We start from the raw sequence: 18,224 nt of genomic DNA, 5'->3' as shown, positions 1-18,224 counted from the left end.
TTTTTTGTCTATTGGAACGCAAATGCTGGGTCCACAATGCGAGTCGCAATTTAAGTCGCAAGTCGCAAGTCGTGAGTCGCAAGAATTGACCAATCACAGTCGATTGTTCTCCTGAAATTCGACCAATCGGACAACTGTAACATCAGTTCGCTTTATCTCGATTGGTCCAATCCTTACTTCTTGCAATCTTCAATCACCAATCCGGATAGACTGGATCGTTCTCGTCAGTCGTCGCCACTCGTCGCCCTCGTGTCAATCGTGTGTCGCGTCTTAAATATTCGTGCGTCATGACTGAAAATCGTGTGTCGGACATTTTAACACTTGTGTTCGATATATATGTGAGAACTGAGAGATTAAGCATAAGGGACAACGAACAGATTTACAGATTAGACATTAGACGATATAAAATGGAACGCTAGCTAGATTCACTCTTTTCTCTCAGAGAACATCGGAGAAGCACGCGAGAAGAGAAGACTGGAAGAGGCTCTGTCTCTGCCATGCGATGATACAGCTCTCAGCTCTCGAGTCTCGAGTACATCGATGCTCCGAAAATTATGTGTCGAACGTAAATAAAGCGAACGCTCTCGTTACTCTCGAATGAACGACAAATTCATGCGTTTCCACGCTTGGGAATATTTTATCGAGAAAGAGAGAGAGAGAGGACTACGAGGATGACGAATGCGGCAAGGAGGTCGCGAGTCGCGAGATCTTTATTTTAATGTAATTTCGCTTTCAATCGAGTAGTCCAGTCAGTCCAGTCAGTCGAGTGTTTTGACGCGCATAGAAATGGCGGATGCTATATTTATCACGCATTTCGTACTCTTGTTGACATTCAGATTATGTTCAGGTATGAAGATAAACTGTCGCCAATTTACGAGCGATATTCGACACGTAACGTGTAACGTGTATAGCTCTACATAGATATGTAAATGTCTGTATTTCTATCTTTGTTAACTCTTTACCGAGTTTAGCTTGTCTCTGGTTATAATGGTTAAAAGTCCTCATCTCTTTACGATATATAGGTACATATAAAAGTACATATAAAATCAAACTTTATACGATATACGGTGTATCCTCAAACTCACAATTCTTTTGCGATATTTTCCAACGATTTCCATCGTACAATTATTTTTGTGGTGTAGTTGCACTGTGCTAAACGCGTAGTTTCATCAGACGTATTTTGGATTCTACTCGTACTGTTTTTATGCAATTTAATTAATTTTCCAGGTGGACGAGATATTGCCTTGCAAGACCAAGATATTTCTTTTGAAAATGAGAAATCGGATCCACCTGAACCTTCCGATCGTAGTCTCAGTTTCAATACGATCGGCCAAAAACATTTTAAATGCCACATATGTGAAGATTCCGATTGTTCGCCATCTGATGTCTGCACCGATGCAATTATTGTAAAAATGCTTTTATATTATTCTGCCTAGTTTCCTCATATTTATATTCCTTTTTGTTCAAACCATGATTTTTTTTACTTTCAGTGTTGGAAATCCAGGGTGAGAGAAGCCGACGGTACGGAGTACGTTAGCCGTGGCTGCTATAAATCAGAGGAGCATAAATTATTGATGTGTAATAAAGAAAATGCCCAAAATCTAGATCAACATAAAAGAAGAAATATTAGAGGGCTGTCGGGTGGTGCTCAATTCTCCGTGGAATGTTGTCAAGCAGACTTTTGTAACGTTGGACCATATCCCAAGTTGGAAGATTACTCAACCAGTGAGATAATTAATAAAATATTCAATAATTAACTTTGAAAAGGAAAAATGTGTGCGTGCGCAAGATTCATGTAAAGTTGTGTAAAACTAAATGGCATTAAAATACGATATAGTTTGTTAAAAGTGATTTTTACACTCTTGAATATTGCTTTTAGATGCCGACAAGGAATATTACGCAATAAAATTAACATTTGCGATTCTTGGACCACTGGTCGGATTGCTCGTTGTTGGAGGAATCGTACTCGGTCTATTGGCGCATCGAATACGAAGGAAACGACCGATGGCCCCACGTCGAAATAAACTTATTTTAGATTCCGAAATTGAGCCTTCCATGTTGCATTTCTCGTTTTCTTCGCCCGCGTCATCCGCCACCAATCATCCACACGAGCTTAGAGCAACGGCTGCTGGTGACAGTACGCTTAAAGTACGTATTACTCTGTCCTTATATTTATTACGTACGAAGCAATACAAGTGCGTTAATCGCGCAGTGCCAACTGTCGTTTGTAGGAGTACTTGGATGGCCGAAGTTTGACCAGTGGTTCTGGTTCTGGATTACCCTTGTTAGTACAAAGAACTTTAGCTAAGCAAGTAGCTTTAGTAGAGTGTCTCGGTAATGGTAGCGGTGGAGGATTTGGCGGAGAAGTGTGGAGAGGAGTTTGGCACGGCGAAAATGTAGCTGTAAAAATTTATTTCTCGCGAGACGAAGCCGCGTGGGCTCGAGAGACCGAGGTTTACTCTCAACTGTTACCGTCCAGACACGACAATATTCTAGGATATATCGGTAGCGATATGACCAGCAGAGCCAGTTGTACCCAACTCTGGTTGGTGATGCAGTATCATCCTCTCGGCTCGCTCTTCGATCATCTCAATCGGTCGCCACATCCATTGACGCCTCATCAAACGCTCAATATTTGTCTGAGTATCGCCAACGGTTTACTTTATCTGCATACGGAGATTCATGGTACTAAAGGAAAGCCAGCTATGGCCCATCGTAATCTCAAATCGAAGAATATCTTGGTCAAAACCAATGGTGGTTGCGTAATTGCCGATTTCGCGTTAGCGGCTACGCAAGATCGTCTTATAGCGGACAGAGTCGACTTACGGCAAGGAACGAAACGCTATACGAGTCCTGAAATTCTTGAACAAACGTTAGTAAACTTTGTGCTTCCTTTAAATTCGTACAACGTGGCTAAATCTCAATGACGCTTATTACGCATTTCCAGAGTAAACGTCGAATGTTTAGAGAGCTTTAGACAAGCTGATATCTACAGTCTAGGATTGATACTGTGGGAAGTCTGTCGCAGATGTATAAGTAATGGTGTAGCCTTAGAATACGCGTTGCCGTACAGCGAATGGTTGCCGAGCGGTAATCAGGAACCCTCCATGGAAGAAATGCGTAAATTGGTCTCGTTTGACCAGCGAAGACCACCGCTTCCCAATAGATGGCATTCTGACCCGGTAAATTATTTTTATCTTGGTATTACTTTTATCAGAGCGAAGACACGTTTTTAGGCACGTAGATTAAATTCGAATTGTTTATCGCTTATTACATTAGCGTGAATAATTGAGTTGAATACTTTCGCAGACGTTGGCTGGAATGGGAAAGCTAATGCGCGAGTGCTGGCATGGGAAACCAGCGGCCAGGCTGCCCATTCTTAGGGTGAAGAAGACACTCGTTAAATTAGCGGCTAGCGATTCACGGGTTCATTTACCCCTTGACTGACCAACGTTCATCTTACCGTGCTTTCTTTCATTCATCTATTTATTACTGCAGTTGCTGCAGTACCAACCTGTCATCTATATTATAAGTTTAATTATCATCATCAACATTCGGGTGTTGTCAGATCGTTATATCACGAAGATAAAAAAATATCGTATATTGACATATCGAAGCAACGATGGTAATAAGTTTGTTAATGTTTGGCATATGGATTTTATTGCCTTATGTTCCATTACTGTTATCTCATTCTGGAACAATAATAGTATTAAGCGTATAATTTCGTAGCGTTGATCAAATCAAATCGACAAGTACTGTTAATTCAATAGACGGGAAATTATTCCAATTATTCAAAATTACTTGTTAAAAAAATATAGCTATTATAGGGAGAATGTAATTAAATTTTTTAATAATTTAATAGATTGCGAAAAAGCGAATAATATAGCGATGCACGTTTTCTAATCGAGATTAATTTTAGTGATCGATATTTCATTTAATAAGACATTTTACTAGAATATTAAGAAGTTATTACCTATCATTTTCAACATTTTTCTAAGTGATTGTGGCTCGGTTTGGTTTAGCTAGTGCATTCATATGTACAAAAGTACTAACAATCATACTGGTAATATCAGAAATATACAAATCAATATAGAAGAAAATGCCATTTACGGTCCGAGCCGGATCTTGGTAGCTTATTAATAAAATTCTTTCCAATTTAAATAGAATGCTTATTAGCATTAAAGTTAAATCGATTACCGATTTAGCTAGGTTCCAACGGAAGATGTATTTTAAAGCCGACAAACAATCGGCGCACAGTTTACTAGGTTGGAAATATGTGTATCTGGAGAAATACACAATTATATTATTGAACTACCAAGGTCCGGCTCGGACCGTAAATGGCATTTTCTTCTCTATGTCGAATTATATATTATTTTCAGTAATGTCTTTTTGAAAATCGTGGAAATTAAAATTTTGTCTAAAGATTCTCTCTAAAGTATCGATGCTAGTATTGACTGTTCAAACGAATAATCAAAAGATAAAATTGTAAATAATGTATCTCAAGAGTTATTATATAAATATCACACGTCTTTCTTGTAGAATCCTGGTTACATCCGACGAGTTACAGATAGAAATAATTGATAAGAATGAATGAAAAGTGTGTAAGATTATCATAAAAATATTTGACTGTATAATACTTGGAGTAGACTACGTTCATGAATTGCTTTTCTATTCAAAATGTTTATGTATAAAAAATAACTCGTGCACTATTAAAGAATGTACAAAAAACGTACGAGGAACGTGCAGTTTGGCATGTAGTATAATCAGATGTAATACAATCATTGTACAAAGATTTGTATCTAACAAATACTGTATATTGACTTAACACGAATATGCCAACGTGACGTAAGAGACTACTTTGAAATCAATTATCATCTTTCAGAGGTAATAACAATAACTTTTCCAACAAAGCGCTATTATTTGAACTCCGACTACCAATGCATTGTTCGAAGAATCGATGGAGATGTGACGGATCGTTCGTATGCAATAAAATTATAAATGCATATCTCCATATTAGAGGCTCCAATTCGACAGGACCGTCGAGAAGCCTAGGAAATAAATTTAATGCATGCTTCCAGTCTTGACGGGCGATATAAGATTGCATCTCTAACAATGCCAAACTCTTTGAAAATCCTACAACCGACGTCCTACTTTTTTCATCTCCGTTGAACCTCTTACAATAATGGGCAACTTTATGATCGTTTGTGACTTGTTCCACACTTCTTCGTCTTTTTCTTTCCACGTTATGTTTCATTAAGAGTTTTATAGTTTTATCCTTAAAAAAAAAAAAAAAATTAATTGTAGCACTCGACTATGTAATTTATAATATTGATACAGTTGCTATAGCAAATTACATACCACACTAGACTTTGTGATTTTTCGGACTGACGTCGAATCGTACGACATAATTTCACTTTTAATTATCTTTCCTTCCTTTTCTCAAATATTCATCTTGTTGCGTGAAATTTGTAAATATAGTTGCATTCCATGTAATGCATAAAACAGCACTGCAATTTTAGGTTAACTAAGATTAAAATTACTTAATACACAATCTTTCTCTCTCTCTCTTTCGCATGCCGTAATCATATATATTAGGCGAATAGACATTTACGTTTCTGCAGTCCAGTGCTAGAAAAAAGAACTCTTTACGAATGACTAATCAATCAATCTAATCACGATTGTAAACGAAAGAAAAAGAAGCTTTATTTGCACTCTTTACACTCGGATCGGATTTTTTGCACTCTCTGTACTCACGCGCGCGCTCCCTCTCTCTCTTTTTAGCGGACAAATATACATGATCTTTATTAAGGTAGGCGTCTCGCTACGTGCTAGTCATGTGACTGTTTGTAGGTTTTCACGTTCAGAAATATATTTCAGGCAATTTTTGCTAAGGGAAAAATAATTTTATGAATTATGGTGTAAAATTTCATACGTGACAAAGTATGTTACTTTTTCCAAATTATGTGATTTTTCTCATTTGACTCCGTTTTGATCAGCTGATCATGCGAGTCGTCGAGAAAGGTTACAAGTGAGGTTACATCTCCTTTTCGATTGAATTTTGACAATTACTGAGAAAGGGTTTCAAAACGCATGACAGGGGTGTCAATTACTATCCAATTCGGCTAAGAAAGACGAGCCTCATAACCTGCAACTACAGTGATTAGCCAGCGGCTTGCCAAGTCTTCCCAACCTTACCTCGACCAAAAAATGTCTGCTCGATTACCGCATTTTCACTAAAATAAACTTAAAAATTAGCAGCGAAATCTCCGGTAAACTATATATTTTATGGTTGCATCGGATTCTTCGAAATCTAATGTACAAAAAGCAATGTTTTTTCTCACTTCATCTAATCGAAAAATGCGAAAAATATGTGATTGAAACCGTGATAGAGCCTTCTTTTTCTGGCCGTTTGTATGAAGTAATGCAAAATTTGTGATTTTCGAGATCGATTTTCTAGAGTAAATAGTCGGTAAGGAGCCACAGAAAAAATCGACTGCAAAGCTGATCATATAATTTGATATAAAATCCAAAATCGAAAACTTTATCTAATACATGCCCTGACGAGACGACTACCTTAAATCATTACATATGCAGAAAATATCAGTGCGAGTAACAAATTTTATGTATAAATGTATATACATTAACGCACATAAGATCTGCTGATCAATTCCTGTTATATTTTTTATTATAATATAAAATTACAAATCTATAACTCTTATATATACGTATTTACATAATTTTCTGCAGTAAAGAAAGCAGAGTTTGGCATCTCTCTTTGACCTACAATACAAAATTTAATTATTATTATATAGATGTGCGCGTGTGCGTGTGTGTGTAAAAAATTCATATAATTGTCGAATTATAAAGGTAAAAAAGCTATTACTTGATCGATAGTACGATTTTCTAATTTTTCACTGATCAATAGGAATGAATTTTCAGAATATTCCTTTTTGATACTTTGTAGTAAAATCATATCTTCCTGACGTGTCCATGGTTTGTTGTTAATTAAATCAGATCTCGATTGCGTATTATTTTCCAGTGCTAGTGTTGCAACCATTGTCCCTGCATTTTTGTTACCTATTAAAATTTTAAGAAATATATTGCTTGAATTATACTATATTTCTTCCATTATTTATATAAATTTTAAGAGTAATATAATTTAAATAAGACTTACTTGAATTGCAACCAGTATTGTTGCTTATATTTGAAGAAATCTGCATTTTTGTAATTACTTCGATACTTAAAGACTTATCTTGCATGGATACGTGCGTACGACTATTAGTTTCTGTTTCCGTAAATTCACTCGTTTTGTCTAGCTTTATAAGATCAAGCTCGTTTTGTTCTAACGAAGCGTCGCTTTCTTCCGTCTTTTTTTCTCGTTTATTCTTACATTGAGATACACGCATTCTTTTATCTGCGATTGCGTGATCTACAGTGCCGATTCTTTTTAAAATTTTTCTTTGATCTGCTTTGAGTGTAGTAAATTTAGCATTTCTTTTAGATTTTGCTAATGCCTTTTCGTTATCTTCGTTATCTTTTAACGGCGAGTATTGCTTCGTAGCGCATTGTTTCTGACAAATATCCTCGTGACTAGGATCGTTCTTCGATGACTTCCGTCGTTTTTTAGATGAGATTGGTGGAATGGCTTTATCAGCAATTTTTAACGATATACGCGCTATATTTTCTAATTTCTCCCGATCCTCTCCGGGAAATGTAATTTTTGCAGGTCGTAATCCTTCAGGTGTTTGAAGATAAATTCTTCCATTGAGAAACTGTTTTAAGAAAGAGTAAATGAATACAAATGAATTGAAGCGAACATCTCTAATAAGGAAGACAGATATACAAAAGTCAGAGTACGTAAATATTGTCATATAATACATACCCGCGTGCCACAGGCAACACAATGATCAGAATTATTTTTCAGATTTGCTTCGTCAGTATTATGGCAGTCACATTTACAATTCTCCCCACCATATGGATCTTCCTGATACGTTGCTGTCGGTAATTCTATATTCTCGTATAGCTCTGATGCGTTTTCAGTGTAAGTTGTATTTTTATCATAAGGTCCTAGCGGACATGTCATGTTTTCAAACATATGAGGTGCAAGTAAACTGGTAAAAATATCAAATACAATTCTATAACAATTGAGAGGTTTCTTAATCTATAAATGATATAAATAGATTATATATAGGAAATTGTGTATGATGCATCTTGTATGTGAGATAAATCTTAATTATGCATATACATTTCTTAGATATTTTCTTCATATATATATATATATATATATATATATATATATATATATATATATATTGCAAATCACAAAATAAAGCCTCACGATTACACGACTTTTTTCTTGTTTTATACATTATAGATTTTGCCTAAAGCATTGTTATACAATTAACAATATGTAATATCTGCAATATTTACTTTTTATTTACATAAAACTATTACCTTTCAGGAGGTTTTGCAGTAGGTAGAACTTGCAAGAACATATCCATAACGAGTGGGTGACCTTTAAAAACAGAACTCATAACGGAGTAAATGTTTTCTAAAGTCATATGTGGATCAGACGAAAGTTGTGTAATTGCCTGCATCATCTTTGCTATCCGAGATGGTTGCTTAGCAAAATATATTTGTGCAACGTGGACAAAATCATTCATTTTTTGTAACATGATATATTCTATAGATTTACCAATCATTGCAGCTTGATGCGGTTTTAAAAATAATAGAAAATCTGTACATATTTCTGGATAATCTTGTAATTTTTTACAGACCTCTTGATATAGTTGGACTGTTAGTATATCTTTTTTAATTGCACTATCTTGTAACATCTGTTTACTTGCTGAAATTTCTTTGGACTCGTCAGTTATGGACGCGTCAATAACAGGGTGGTTAATACTTTCTAATTTTTCACTATAATCCAAATATAACTTTATCACAGCTTTAAATGTTTCTGGATTATTGGATTCTAATATCAAGTGCAGTTTCTGAAGATACGACGCTGCAAATTCTATAAAAACGGACAGATAAAAAAAAAATTATTTTAAAAATAACGGATCAATTTCATTTTATTACGCAATCACCTTAACTAACTAATGTAACTTACTTGATTCTCGTTCTTCTTCGGTCAATGGATTCTCAGATTTTAATAATCTTTTAATAATTTCTAATTCTCTAGTTTGTTTAGCCCTTTTCCTACTTACGGGATCTTTTATTATTGTGCTACTTGCCAACATTAATTCGGCTATTTCTTCCTCATTGTCCTATGTGAAACAAAAACACACACACATTTAGATAGATATTACTCAATATATCATTTCAAGGCAAAATAGAACTCACAACTTTTGACGTGGAGCACGGTTCATCAATATTCTTATCTATGGTATCTTTTTCTTTAGATTTTATAGTACCGCAATTAGATGACGTCTTTGAACCTAAAGCTTGGGCCATCAATTTCATATTTTGGGCGCTTTTTGTTTTTGCTAATCGTGGGGTGGTCTTTCGTATTTGTGGTAATTCTGACGATATCTGTGGTGATTCCTTGGATATTTTTGAGCTTCTAGTTAATATAGTATTTAATTTTGTATTATTTTTATCTAGAGATAAATCTGTTTGCATTGGCTTTACATCTGAAGTCGTCGCTTTTAAGGAGCAAAAATTTGCATGCGCTTTATACACTGCCGTTTTCCTTTTATGCTCCTCCGTCGTTTGTACATTATTATCAAATACTTTTTTATCGCCGCTATCATCGACGTTAGGATTTTGTTTATTTGAATTATCAATTTTAGAAGAAGCTTTGGGATTTGAAGTTGCAGGTAATATTTTTGGTAACATATTTACAACTGGATTTCGTAAAAGATGATTATTAGGGATACTAGGATAAGACTTAATTATTGCGTTTATATCAATCCCTTTTTTTTCAAGTGACAAGTTGTTGTAAGAATCAAATATACATTTACTTTTTGTCAAATTATTTTTGTGCTTTTTTTGCTGCAATAGTAAATAAGAACGTAATGTGTAATCATTTCTTTACATAAAGCTGTTACAGCTGTGTTGCGTAATGCATGTAATGCAACGTAATGTATAAGAAAAGTATTGCATGTCAAATAACGTATAGCTTTCTGCAATTAAATATAATATAAACAATATTATAATTGTTATACTTACAAAATACATTTGCCAGTTTGGAGGTAAAAGTTCTATCGGTTGATCTTTTGGAGCTTTCAGTTTACTTTCAAGCATTATATAATGTATTATTCTAGGAGCGCAACCTTTTTCAAAATAATGCTGCAATAAATTTCACTTGTTTATATTTGCGATATAAAATCTCATAACATTCAACGCAAATATTCAATACCTTGATCGAATTTTCATCTTTGGAAGAGCGTTGTTTCTTAATATGATTAAATATTCCTTTCGCATCTCTGCATGGTAGCAGATAATAACTTACAAGTTGAGCTGCGTCAAATAATTGCATTTTCTTTGTATGAAACTTTTTTGATCTAGACATAACAAATGGTAAGAACTGTTCCATGCCCAGTGCGATTAAACTGTGGAAGTCATATTGAAATAGAATAAAATAAAAATATTTTATGTATACATAAATAAGAGTATACTTACGTTTCTTCCGATTTCAAATATGCGGATTTTGTGTATTTTGCGTATTTAACATTTCTAAAAGGTATCCGCGGTAGAAGTTGTGGATACATAAGAGCCTTGCTTTCGACAAATAATTTCTCTAATTCAGGAAGAAATTGTTCGGTATGTCTCCACTTATTGGCACGATATATTTCAGTTGTAGCATTTTCATTTGTTACGTTTTCTTTGAAGTTTGAATAAAACTTGGTATCATTAAACTTATTTTCCCAAGTTGATACCAATTTTAAAGCTGCTTCCAAATTCTTTGCATTAAATGCAGAATTTGGCCCAGTACTCAAATTTCTAATAAATATCAATAATTTCTCATCAGAATTCATGATTCGACTGATTTATTACACGATATATGTATATATATGTATATATATCCATCGTACCTTAAACTATTCAAGTTTTCTTTACACAATTTTGCCAGCGAATGATATTTTGGATGCATGTAAGTCATAACAAAATGTTGCGTCATTAATTGTACATGTTGCTGAAATTGTGTGGCTAATAGAAGACGTTGTTCAGGTTTCACCAATTTTGGTAGTTCATATTCTGCCAGTACTGGCAAAAGATGTACCGCAGAGCACGTCTGAAAGCATAAAAAGCACGAACTTGAATTACTATAGCGTTCTCTTGACATTTCTTAAAGTTTGCGTTCGCGTTTATATTCTAACGCGACATAATTTTACTTACCATAGCATCACTTTCAATCGGTGATGTTGTATTACCTAGAACTTTCTTCTTTCTCGAACTTTCAACTTCTTGGTCTTGTGTCGAGAACATAGGAGTTAATTCAAGTAATTCTGCAATTAAATCATATTGCTCCTTACGAGGAACTTCTACCGCTCTATCTGTCCTAAGCTCTTCCTTGTCCACTAGTAATATTTGTTGAAGTTAAATATATAATTTTCACATACAGAATATGTCAAGAGAAAGAAAGTAAAATATGGTATAAAGGCGACGTCTATCATTCTATAATCTATAACAATACACACACAAATCTGTTTCATCTTCCAAGATGTTATACTCCGGATCTGCTTCTGGATCATCTTCTATGGCTGGTTCTTGCGTCAAAGGTTGCGTGAATTCTTTCAAAAAGTTATCCCAATCTTCATCAAGTTCACAATCCCAATCATCAGTCATATCGGCAGTTATATCAGGTGGTATAAATGCTTGTTCTATTTCCTCCAAAGATGTTTCGCTTAAAGATAGCTTAGAGCGCGTTCTTTGACCAATACTTTCTTCTTCTGTCGCAACATGTGGAATACTTGAAAATAATATTTATCACGTATTATTAAAATAAATTGGTAAGAGATATCTTATATATATATATATATATATATATATATATATATATACGCGAGCAAAAATATTAAAAAAATATATATGAAAAATAATACAACGTCCATTCACAAACAAATAATATAATATAGATTTTTCACACATACGCAGGTATTTTAAAAATTCCTTCAGAATCATATTGTATATGAGATGACATTTGTTCGGAAAAAGCTATATCCTTATTATTTGTCGACACTGATAACTGTGACTCAATATCACTCGCTGTATTTTCCACTTCTCTATCATCGTCACTCTGTTTATCATGTTCAGGATTATATTCTTCATCGGATGAATCTTCCGGTAATTCCTCCTGAATCAAAGCTTGCACCTCTGAGGAAGTTTTTTGCGCTGTAGTGATGGGCCATGGTATATCGACTTTTGCAGCAGCTAATTTTCTATTCGAAAAAAAAAAAAGAGAAAAGAAAAAAACAAGGCAAGAATTATATATATTGCAAATACGTATTACACGTACAAATAACAAGATTAACGATCTCTAAATACGACAACGACATACTTGGCTTTAGCTCTCGTGAGTTTCGGGCCAATGTTAACGTCGTTTTCTGTATCTTGAAGCCATTTTTGTACCCTTGTCATTAAGTGTTCATAGGGGATTACGCGTTTCAAAATATTTTTAACATTAGTGGCAGTTAACGTGGTTTTGGCAGCTTTAGCATCGAGTTGTCTCTCAATCTCCTCTTCCATCTCATTGAGCATCGATGCTTCTTCAACAGCTTCTCTCTTATGCTTACTGGATGGTTCATAATTATCCACTTCGGATATATCGATCTGTAGATCTGCATTTTCGGAATCGGTCGAGTTCTCGCTATTAACGTCATTAAAGTCGAAATTAATTGAAAAAGACAGATTGCATTTCTTGGGTGACTCGGTAAAGGAAACGGAGGATGTTAACGTGTCGGTGCCATTCTCCACAGGCTTCGTGTTATTTGTGGAATCCTCCATTTCAATAAAAATAACTTTTCATCAAAGCTATAGTTAATTATATAATTTCCAAGTGCGATTTTCTTCTCCTGGAAAATGTTAATATTTCGATCGCGCATGCCGTAGCAATGAAAGAGAGATATCTCAAAATTCTCAAACCACTCCTAACCTCTTTTATTTAACCAGTTGTTGTGTTACCAGATGTAGTGTGTCGCCACACTCGACTCGACGCCATTCGCTATAGATAAGTGTATACAGATGGAGCATTGGCCGCGTTCAACAGACACAACTGTTGAGTTTGTCTTATCAACACTCTGCGTTGATTGGTTGGTTCTAAAAGTAAGAGCCAATCACGTTCGACTGCTACTCAGCAGCTTGGGCCTCCTACGTCACGATCGCAGTGTCCACGATGCAAGAACTTGGTCCAAGTTTTGGTTTAAGCCAATGAAACTGCTGCTTTTCTGTAAGAGCTGCAAGTTGATTGGCTTAAACCGAAACTCGGACCAACCGGGCAATGGGCATTAAGGCCGTAAGAAAATAGACCACGCACATACTACGTTTACGCGAGCGTTACTTATGTATTTATTAACTTACGATAATTTAACCGTTTGCGGAGTAAATTATCGTAAGTTACTACAGAAGTAACGCTCGCGTAAACGTAGTAACAGTCGATTATTCTCTTTGAGCTCGAAGAATAATCGAGTGTGCGTGGTCTATTTTCTTACGGCCTTACGATTATGACTAAAGCAGGGCACACAGGCACACTAAAACGTAACAGTAAGGTTTTGACCAATCGCGTTGCTCGATTCGGCCGTCTGTAACCGTAGCGTAGAAGTAAGAATCGAGCAACGCGCAACGCGCGCGATTGGTCGAAACCTTACTGTTGCGTTTTACGAAAAGTGTGTGTGCCCTGCTTAACGTTTCTTACGTGCTCCTTTTGCGTCTTCCATCAAGTTCCATTATTAAAATAAATTAATGTAGCGATTTATCCAGACTTCTATATATCAATTGGATTCAACTCAACTACTCACAGTGAACCCACAGTTCATGATGATTATTTGATAGAATATGATAGAAAAAGACAGATACCGGCCTTCGATTATTCGCTACCGATGACCGATAGTACCGATGCGACCGATGCTACCGACATGTTTTGTGTACGGCAGTCTAAGGTTATGTCTCGTGCAAATTTTTAAATTGTGCCGGGGACACGTTCTTTACGCGGATCAGTGAGGATTATATATATAGTTCTAAGATGTAGCAAGATTTAAAGATTGCTTATCAAGTTGTGACAGTTACGTAGTCTCAGACGACGAAAAAAATGAAGTTGGTCAAGCCTAATTGGGTTACTCACGATGGTTTGTGTTTACTGCTTTTGCACGATATCTCCAATCATTATAATTTTTAACGAAGGATCTAACGAAGGTCTTATCATATTTTTCACCAGGGTATCCGATATTCTCTATCGACATCCATCCCAATGGAAAGAGATTTGCCACTGGTGGTCAAGGTATATCTATCTGTTGTATATTTCATCTTTTAATATGTATATATCAAGTTGGAATAATACACTAGAAATGCCAATAAAATACAAATAATACTTATTATTATGTTTGAATATTAGGTGGCGATTCAGGAAGGGTTGTTATATGGAATATGGAACCGGTAGTTGACGAGACTGCTGAATTAGATTCTAATGTTCCAAAGATGCTTTGCCAATTAGACAATCATCTTGGTAAAGATTACTTTTGTTTATATTATTAACACCTATCGACATATAATATATATATATATATATTTTTTTTACTTTCATACAGCATGTGTGAATTGCGTACGATGGAGCAATGGTGGATTGTTGGCGTCGGGCGGTGTAGATAAGCTTATTATGATCTGGAGATTATCTGGATCAGGCGGGAGTTCGATTTTTGGTGGAAAAGCTAGCGTGGAAACTTGGAGATGTATCGCGACGTTGCGTTCACACGAAGCTGACGTACTCGATCTTGCGTGGGCACCCCATAGTCCATGGCTGGCTTCTGCCTCGGTAGATAACAGTGTAATAGTATGGGATGCTTCCAAGTTTCCTGCCGTGGTCGCTGTGTTAAAGGGTCATACAGGTTTTGTAAAAGGGATTACTTGGGATCCTGTGGGAAAATACTTGGCATCTCAATCCGACGACAAAACGTTGAGAGTATGGCGTACTACGGATTGGACGGAAGCAGCGTTAATATCCGAGCCTTTCGACGAATGTGGCGGGACAACTCACGTGCTGAGACTTTCTTGGAGTCCAGATGGTCAGTATTTGGTATCTGCCCATGCTATGAACGGAGGAGGACCTACGGCTCAAATAATAGAAAGGGACGGATGGACACAGGACAAAGATTTTGTTGGACATAGGAAAGCGGTAACTTGTGTTGTAAGCATTACGTATATTTCTTTCTTTCTCTCTCTTTAATATTATCGAGACTTTATCGAGTATCTATACGAGCATGTGTATATAATTCTTTATATTTTTTTAATAGAGATTTAATGGCAATATTCTGCAGAAGAAGCAGCCAGGTTCCTCTAAACCACAACAGTATTGTTGTGTTGCGATAGGATCGCGAGATCGTTCTCTATCCGTATGGTTAACGTCCTTAAAAAGACCTTTGGTCGTAATTCACGAGTTGTTCACACATTCCGTGTTAGATGCTAGTTGGTCACCGTGTGGTCTTCGTCTCGCCGCATGTTCTTGGGACGGAACAGCTGTATTTATTGAATTTACTCAACAGGAATTGGGACAACCTCTCGATCCTGCTGAGCAAGTAAGCAGACTATATGTATATGCGTATTATTATTATTATTGTTTTTATGTCTCTTGTAGACGTAATTATTTTTTTCTCCGTGTTTATAGAGTAGCCTACATGAACGATTGTACGGTAAGCCATTGGTTCAAGGAGGTTGTATGGTGATGGAAGCCCCCGAACTTCTTAATTTGAAACAACCGGCATCGAATCAATCTTCTCAAGTGTCATCTGCTCCCACCATTCCCCCTGTCACTAATCCTGCGACCACTCCGGTTAAGGGACCTATCAATAAACAAATCGAAACGAGAACTTCGGATGGTAAAAGAAGAATCACTCCTATGTTCATTCCACCACCAGCAGATACAACGTAAGTTGTTAATATATCATTTTTATTTATCCGTTTATTTTAGTCTGAATTTGACGTTGAATCTCGTAACGCGATTTTTGTCAATTTTCAGAGATACAAATATCAGTGGTAGTTTAGGCACACCAACGTTCACGAGTAAAGTACAAACAAAGAGCTCGATTGTGATAGAAAAACGTAACGACGTTGTTGCACCCAATGTTACTTCGTCCGTAAAACCAGTTGCTGCCGACGCTCCGGGATCCTCTCTTACATTAAAACGCAAGGAGCAAACGACACCGAAGGTTCACCATTCTTCGCCGAGTAAGAAGCCTAAAGTCATATCTGACAGGAATATAGGTCAGATGTTACTGCCTCCACTGAAGCCATCCAGTTCATTGTCCCAACAAGCGGGTCATTATGCCGTGACTGTCACTAATAGTCAGGGCTTGGCTCATTTGCAAGTATTTAAAGGCACTGATTCTGAGCCGACATGGGATCTCTATTTAGGATATAGCGCTGTGGCATTAGCCGCATCACCGGCTGTGATAGCCTTGGGTTTGGAAGACGGAAGTCTTCACACATTTCATCCTGCGAAAGGATGTCGGCCAGCACCACCGTTAGCACCACCGGCACCTTTGGCGAAGGTTCATGCAGTTGGAAACGCGGTACGTTATTCATCGATTTAATCTTGTATGTATGTTAAATGTTCCGTTATAGTTGTTGAACAAAAAATTCAATAGGTGATGGTGATATCGAGCTGTGGCGCGGTTCGCGTATGGGAAATAGGAACGACGTGCAGAATGATCGTTTCAACTTCGGCTGCTCATTTAGCAGCACCTGGAACATCCCTATTGTCATGTACTTTGTATAACGGAATGCCTCATGTAGCATTTACTAATGCACGAGCATACATATATCATAAAGATATGGGTATAGTAAAAACTCGTTATTTTTTCTTTTATATATATATATATATATATATATATATATATATATATATATATAATCATTATATTTTTTGTATATAGGAACATGGCTGTTAATTGGTGATAGTCAAGACCCTGTGTGGCGATGGTCGTCATTCAGCGTACTGAGTACTTCCGGCAGTAGAGCACCTAGGGGACCTTTGTCATCACTCCAAGAAGGGTTGCTTAGAACCTCCGGGAATACTTTACCAAATCCGCGATTACCACACAGCGCACCAAGCGTGGTTTCTTATTTAGAACAACAGTTACTCGCATCTAAAGCTCTTGGAAGCGCCCAAGAGTACGTTCATTGGCTCATGGCTCTGGTGTCATTCTTATTAACGCAAGGTACGCGTCGTGCACATTTCATTCTCATATATTTCTTAAAATATGAATCCGAAATTTGTTAATTATGTCCAATATCTTTTTAGACGGTTTGGAGAAACGTCTAAGGCTTATTTTGGACGATCTTTTGGGCCCAAGTCACACGTCAGCTTCGAAAAGTACATGGGACCCTGTTATTTTGGTAATATTGCCTATATATATAAATCTTTAAATGATAAATTTAATTCAATTGTATAACGTTAATATTTTTCATGTCGAATGTCATATAGGGAATAAAAAAACACAAACTTTTGGGCGATGTACTGGCTGTAGTCGGTGGCCATCTTCGTTGGCAAAGGTTATACCTCGAATATTCGGAGCAGTTAACAGCACTGAGGAATCAAATTAATTAACGATGATTCATTACAGTGCAAATTCATTATACCAAAAGCATCTCGTCTTTTTCTTTGGATAATATCTTTGTATATTTCTAAAGACATCGTCATGGATATATATTGTAGTAAGACTGTACAGTTTTTATAACATTTGTGACTTGACAAAAATGTACGATAATAAATAAACAATTCTTGTAGATTAGCAATCATGAATCACTTGATTCCTCTCGTCGATGATGCTATTCATAAGGATGAATTACTTTAGGAAAGTATGTGAATGCGGATATAATGATTGTATGTGTAAGTTACAGATCAATTCATAATAATATATTTATATAGATCAAATCTTTTTTCTCAATATTTTTCTGTTCTTTGAGTTCTCTTTTATTACGTGTAATTTCAATAATTTCAAACATCGGAAACGAATTTTTATGAGTCTGTAATCATTGAAACGAGTGAAATCGGATTTAATAGACTGAATAAA

The 18,224-nt window shown here is 36.1% G+C and overlaps 4 protein-coding genes across 7 annotated transcripts; 2 read left to right on the top strand and 2 right to left on the bottom strand.

Moving 5' to 3' along the window:
• Window positions 1-282: 282 nt before the first annotated feature.
• On the top strand, window positions 283-4,844 carry Sax (type I BMP receptor saxophone). 2 transcript variants are annotated; one of them, XM_077413494.1, is made up of 7 exons: window positions 283-847; window positions 1,228-1,406; window positions 1,491-1,725; window positions 1,880-2,148; window positions 2,232-2,872; window positions 2,948-3,182; window positions 3,310-4,844. In XM_077413494.1, exons 1-7 carry the CDS (start codon window positions 787-789, stop codon window positions 3,445-3,447), a joined length of 1,758 nt encoding a protein of 585 aa, XP_077269620.1. In that variant the 5' UTR covers window positions 283-786; the 3' UTR covers window positions 3,448-4,844. The 2 variants fall into 2 exon arrangements, with proteins under 2 accessions (XP_077269620.1, XP_077269621.1); XM_077413495.1 differs by lacking the exon at window positions 283-847 and adding an exon at window positions 895-1,022.
• LOC143901324 (uncharacterized) lies at window positions 4,742-5,759 on the bottom strand. Of its 2 annotated transcripts, XM_077413523.1 has the most exons (3): window positions 5,612-5,759; window positions 5,359-5,507; window positions 4,742-5,275 (listed from the first exon to the last, which is right to left on the bottom strand). In XM_077413523.1, exons 2-3 carry the CDS (start codon window positions 5,404-5,406, stop codon window positions 4,865-4,867), a joined length of 459 nt encoding a protein of 152 aa, XP_077269649.1. In that variant the 5' UTR covers window positions 5,407-5,507; window positions 5,612-5,759; the 3' UTR covers window positions 4,742-4,864. The 2 variants fall into 2 exon arrangements, with proteins under 2 accessions (XP_077269649.1, XP_077269650.1); XM_077413524.1 differs by lacking the exon at window positions 5,612-5,759 and having other exon boundaries at window positions 5,359-5,605.
• Window positions 5,760-6,657: 898 nt separating this feature from the next.
• On the bottom strand, window positions 6,658-13,133 carry Mute (gon-4 like protein muscle wasted). The gene is made up of 15 exons (XM_077413448.1): window positions 12,503-13,133; window positions 12,096-12,383; window positions 11,643-11,914; window positions 11,341-11,522; window positions 11,037-11,236; window positions 10,624-10,944; window positions 10,361-10,553; window positions 10,171-10,290; window positions 9,343-9,993; window positions 9,110-9,266; window positions 8,455-9,013; window positions 7,883-8,111; window positions 7,175-7,772; window positions 6,884-7,077; window positions 6,658-6,780 (listed from the first exon to the last, which is right to left on the bottom strand). Exons 1-15 carry the CDS (start codon window positions 12,946-12,948, stop codon window positions 6,730-6,732), a joined length of 4,461 nt encoding a protein of 1,486 aa, XP_077269574.1. The 5' UTR covers window positions 12,949-13,133; the 3' UTR covers window positions 6,658-6,729.
• A 711-nt stretch (window positions 13,134-13,844) lies between these two features.
• Hira (histone cell cycle regulator-like protein) lies at window positions 13,845-18,197 on the top strand. 2 transcript variants are annotated; one of them, XR_013258062.1, is made up of 12 exons: window positions 13,845-14,285; window positions 14,375-14,437; window positions 14,552-14,662; window positions 14,745-15,340; window positions 15,447-15,728; window positions 15,818-16,077; window positions 16,169-16,721; window positions 16,797-16,986; window positions 17,085-17,369; window positions 17,453-17,547; window positions 17,636-17,865; window positions 17,939-18,197. XR_013258062.1 is itself a non-coding variant. In XM_077413610.1 (11 exons), exons 1-11 carry the CDS (start codon window positions 14,249-14,251, stop codon window positions 17,756-17,758), a joined length of 2,595 nt encoding a protein of 864 aa, XP_077269736.1. In that variant the 5' UTR covers window positions 13,845-14,248; the 3' UTR covers window positions 17,759-17,946. The 2 variants fall into 2 exon arrangements, 1 of the variants encoding a protein (XP_077269736.1); XM_077413610.1 differs by having other exon boundaries at window positions 17,636-17,946.
• The last annotated feature ends 27 nt before the right edge of the window (window positions 18,198-18,224 follow it).

This window comes from Temnothorax americanus, unplaced genomic scaffold, assembly GCF_048541705.1.
Source record: "Temnothorax americanus isolate GAGA-0224 unplaced genomic scaffold, ASM4854170v1 Scaffold33, whole genome shotgun sequence".
Taxonomy (NCBI): Eukaryota; Metazoa; Arthropoda; class Insecta; order Hymenoptera; family Formicidae; genus Temnothorax; species Temnothorax americanus.
The sequence above is the reverse complement of the archived record's forward strand: the minus strand, read 5'-3'. Positions and strand labels throughout refer to the sequence as shown.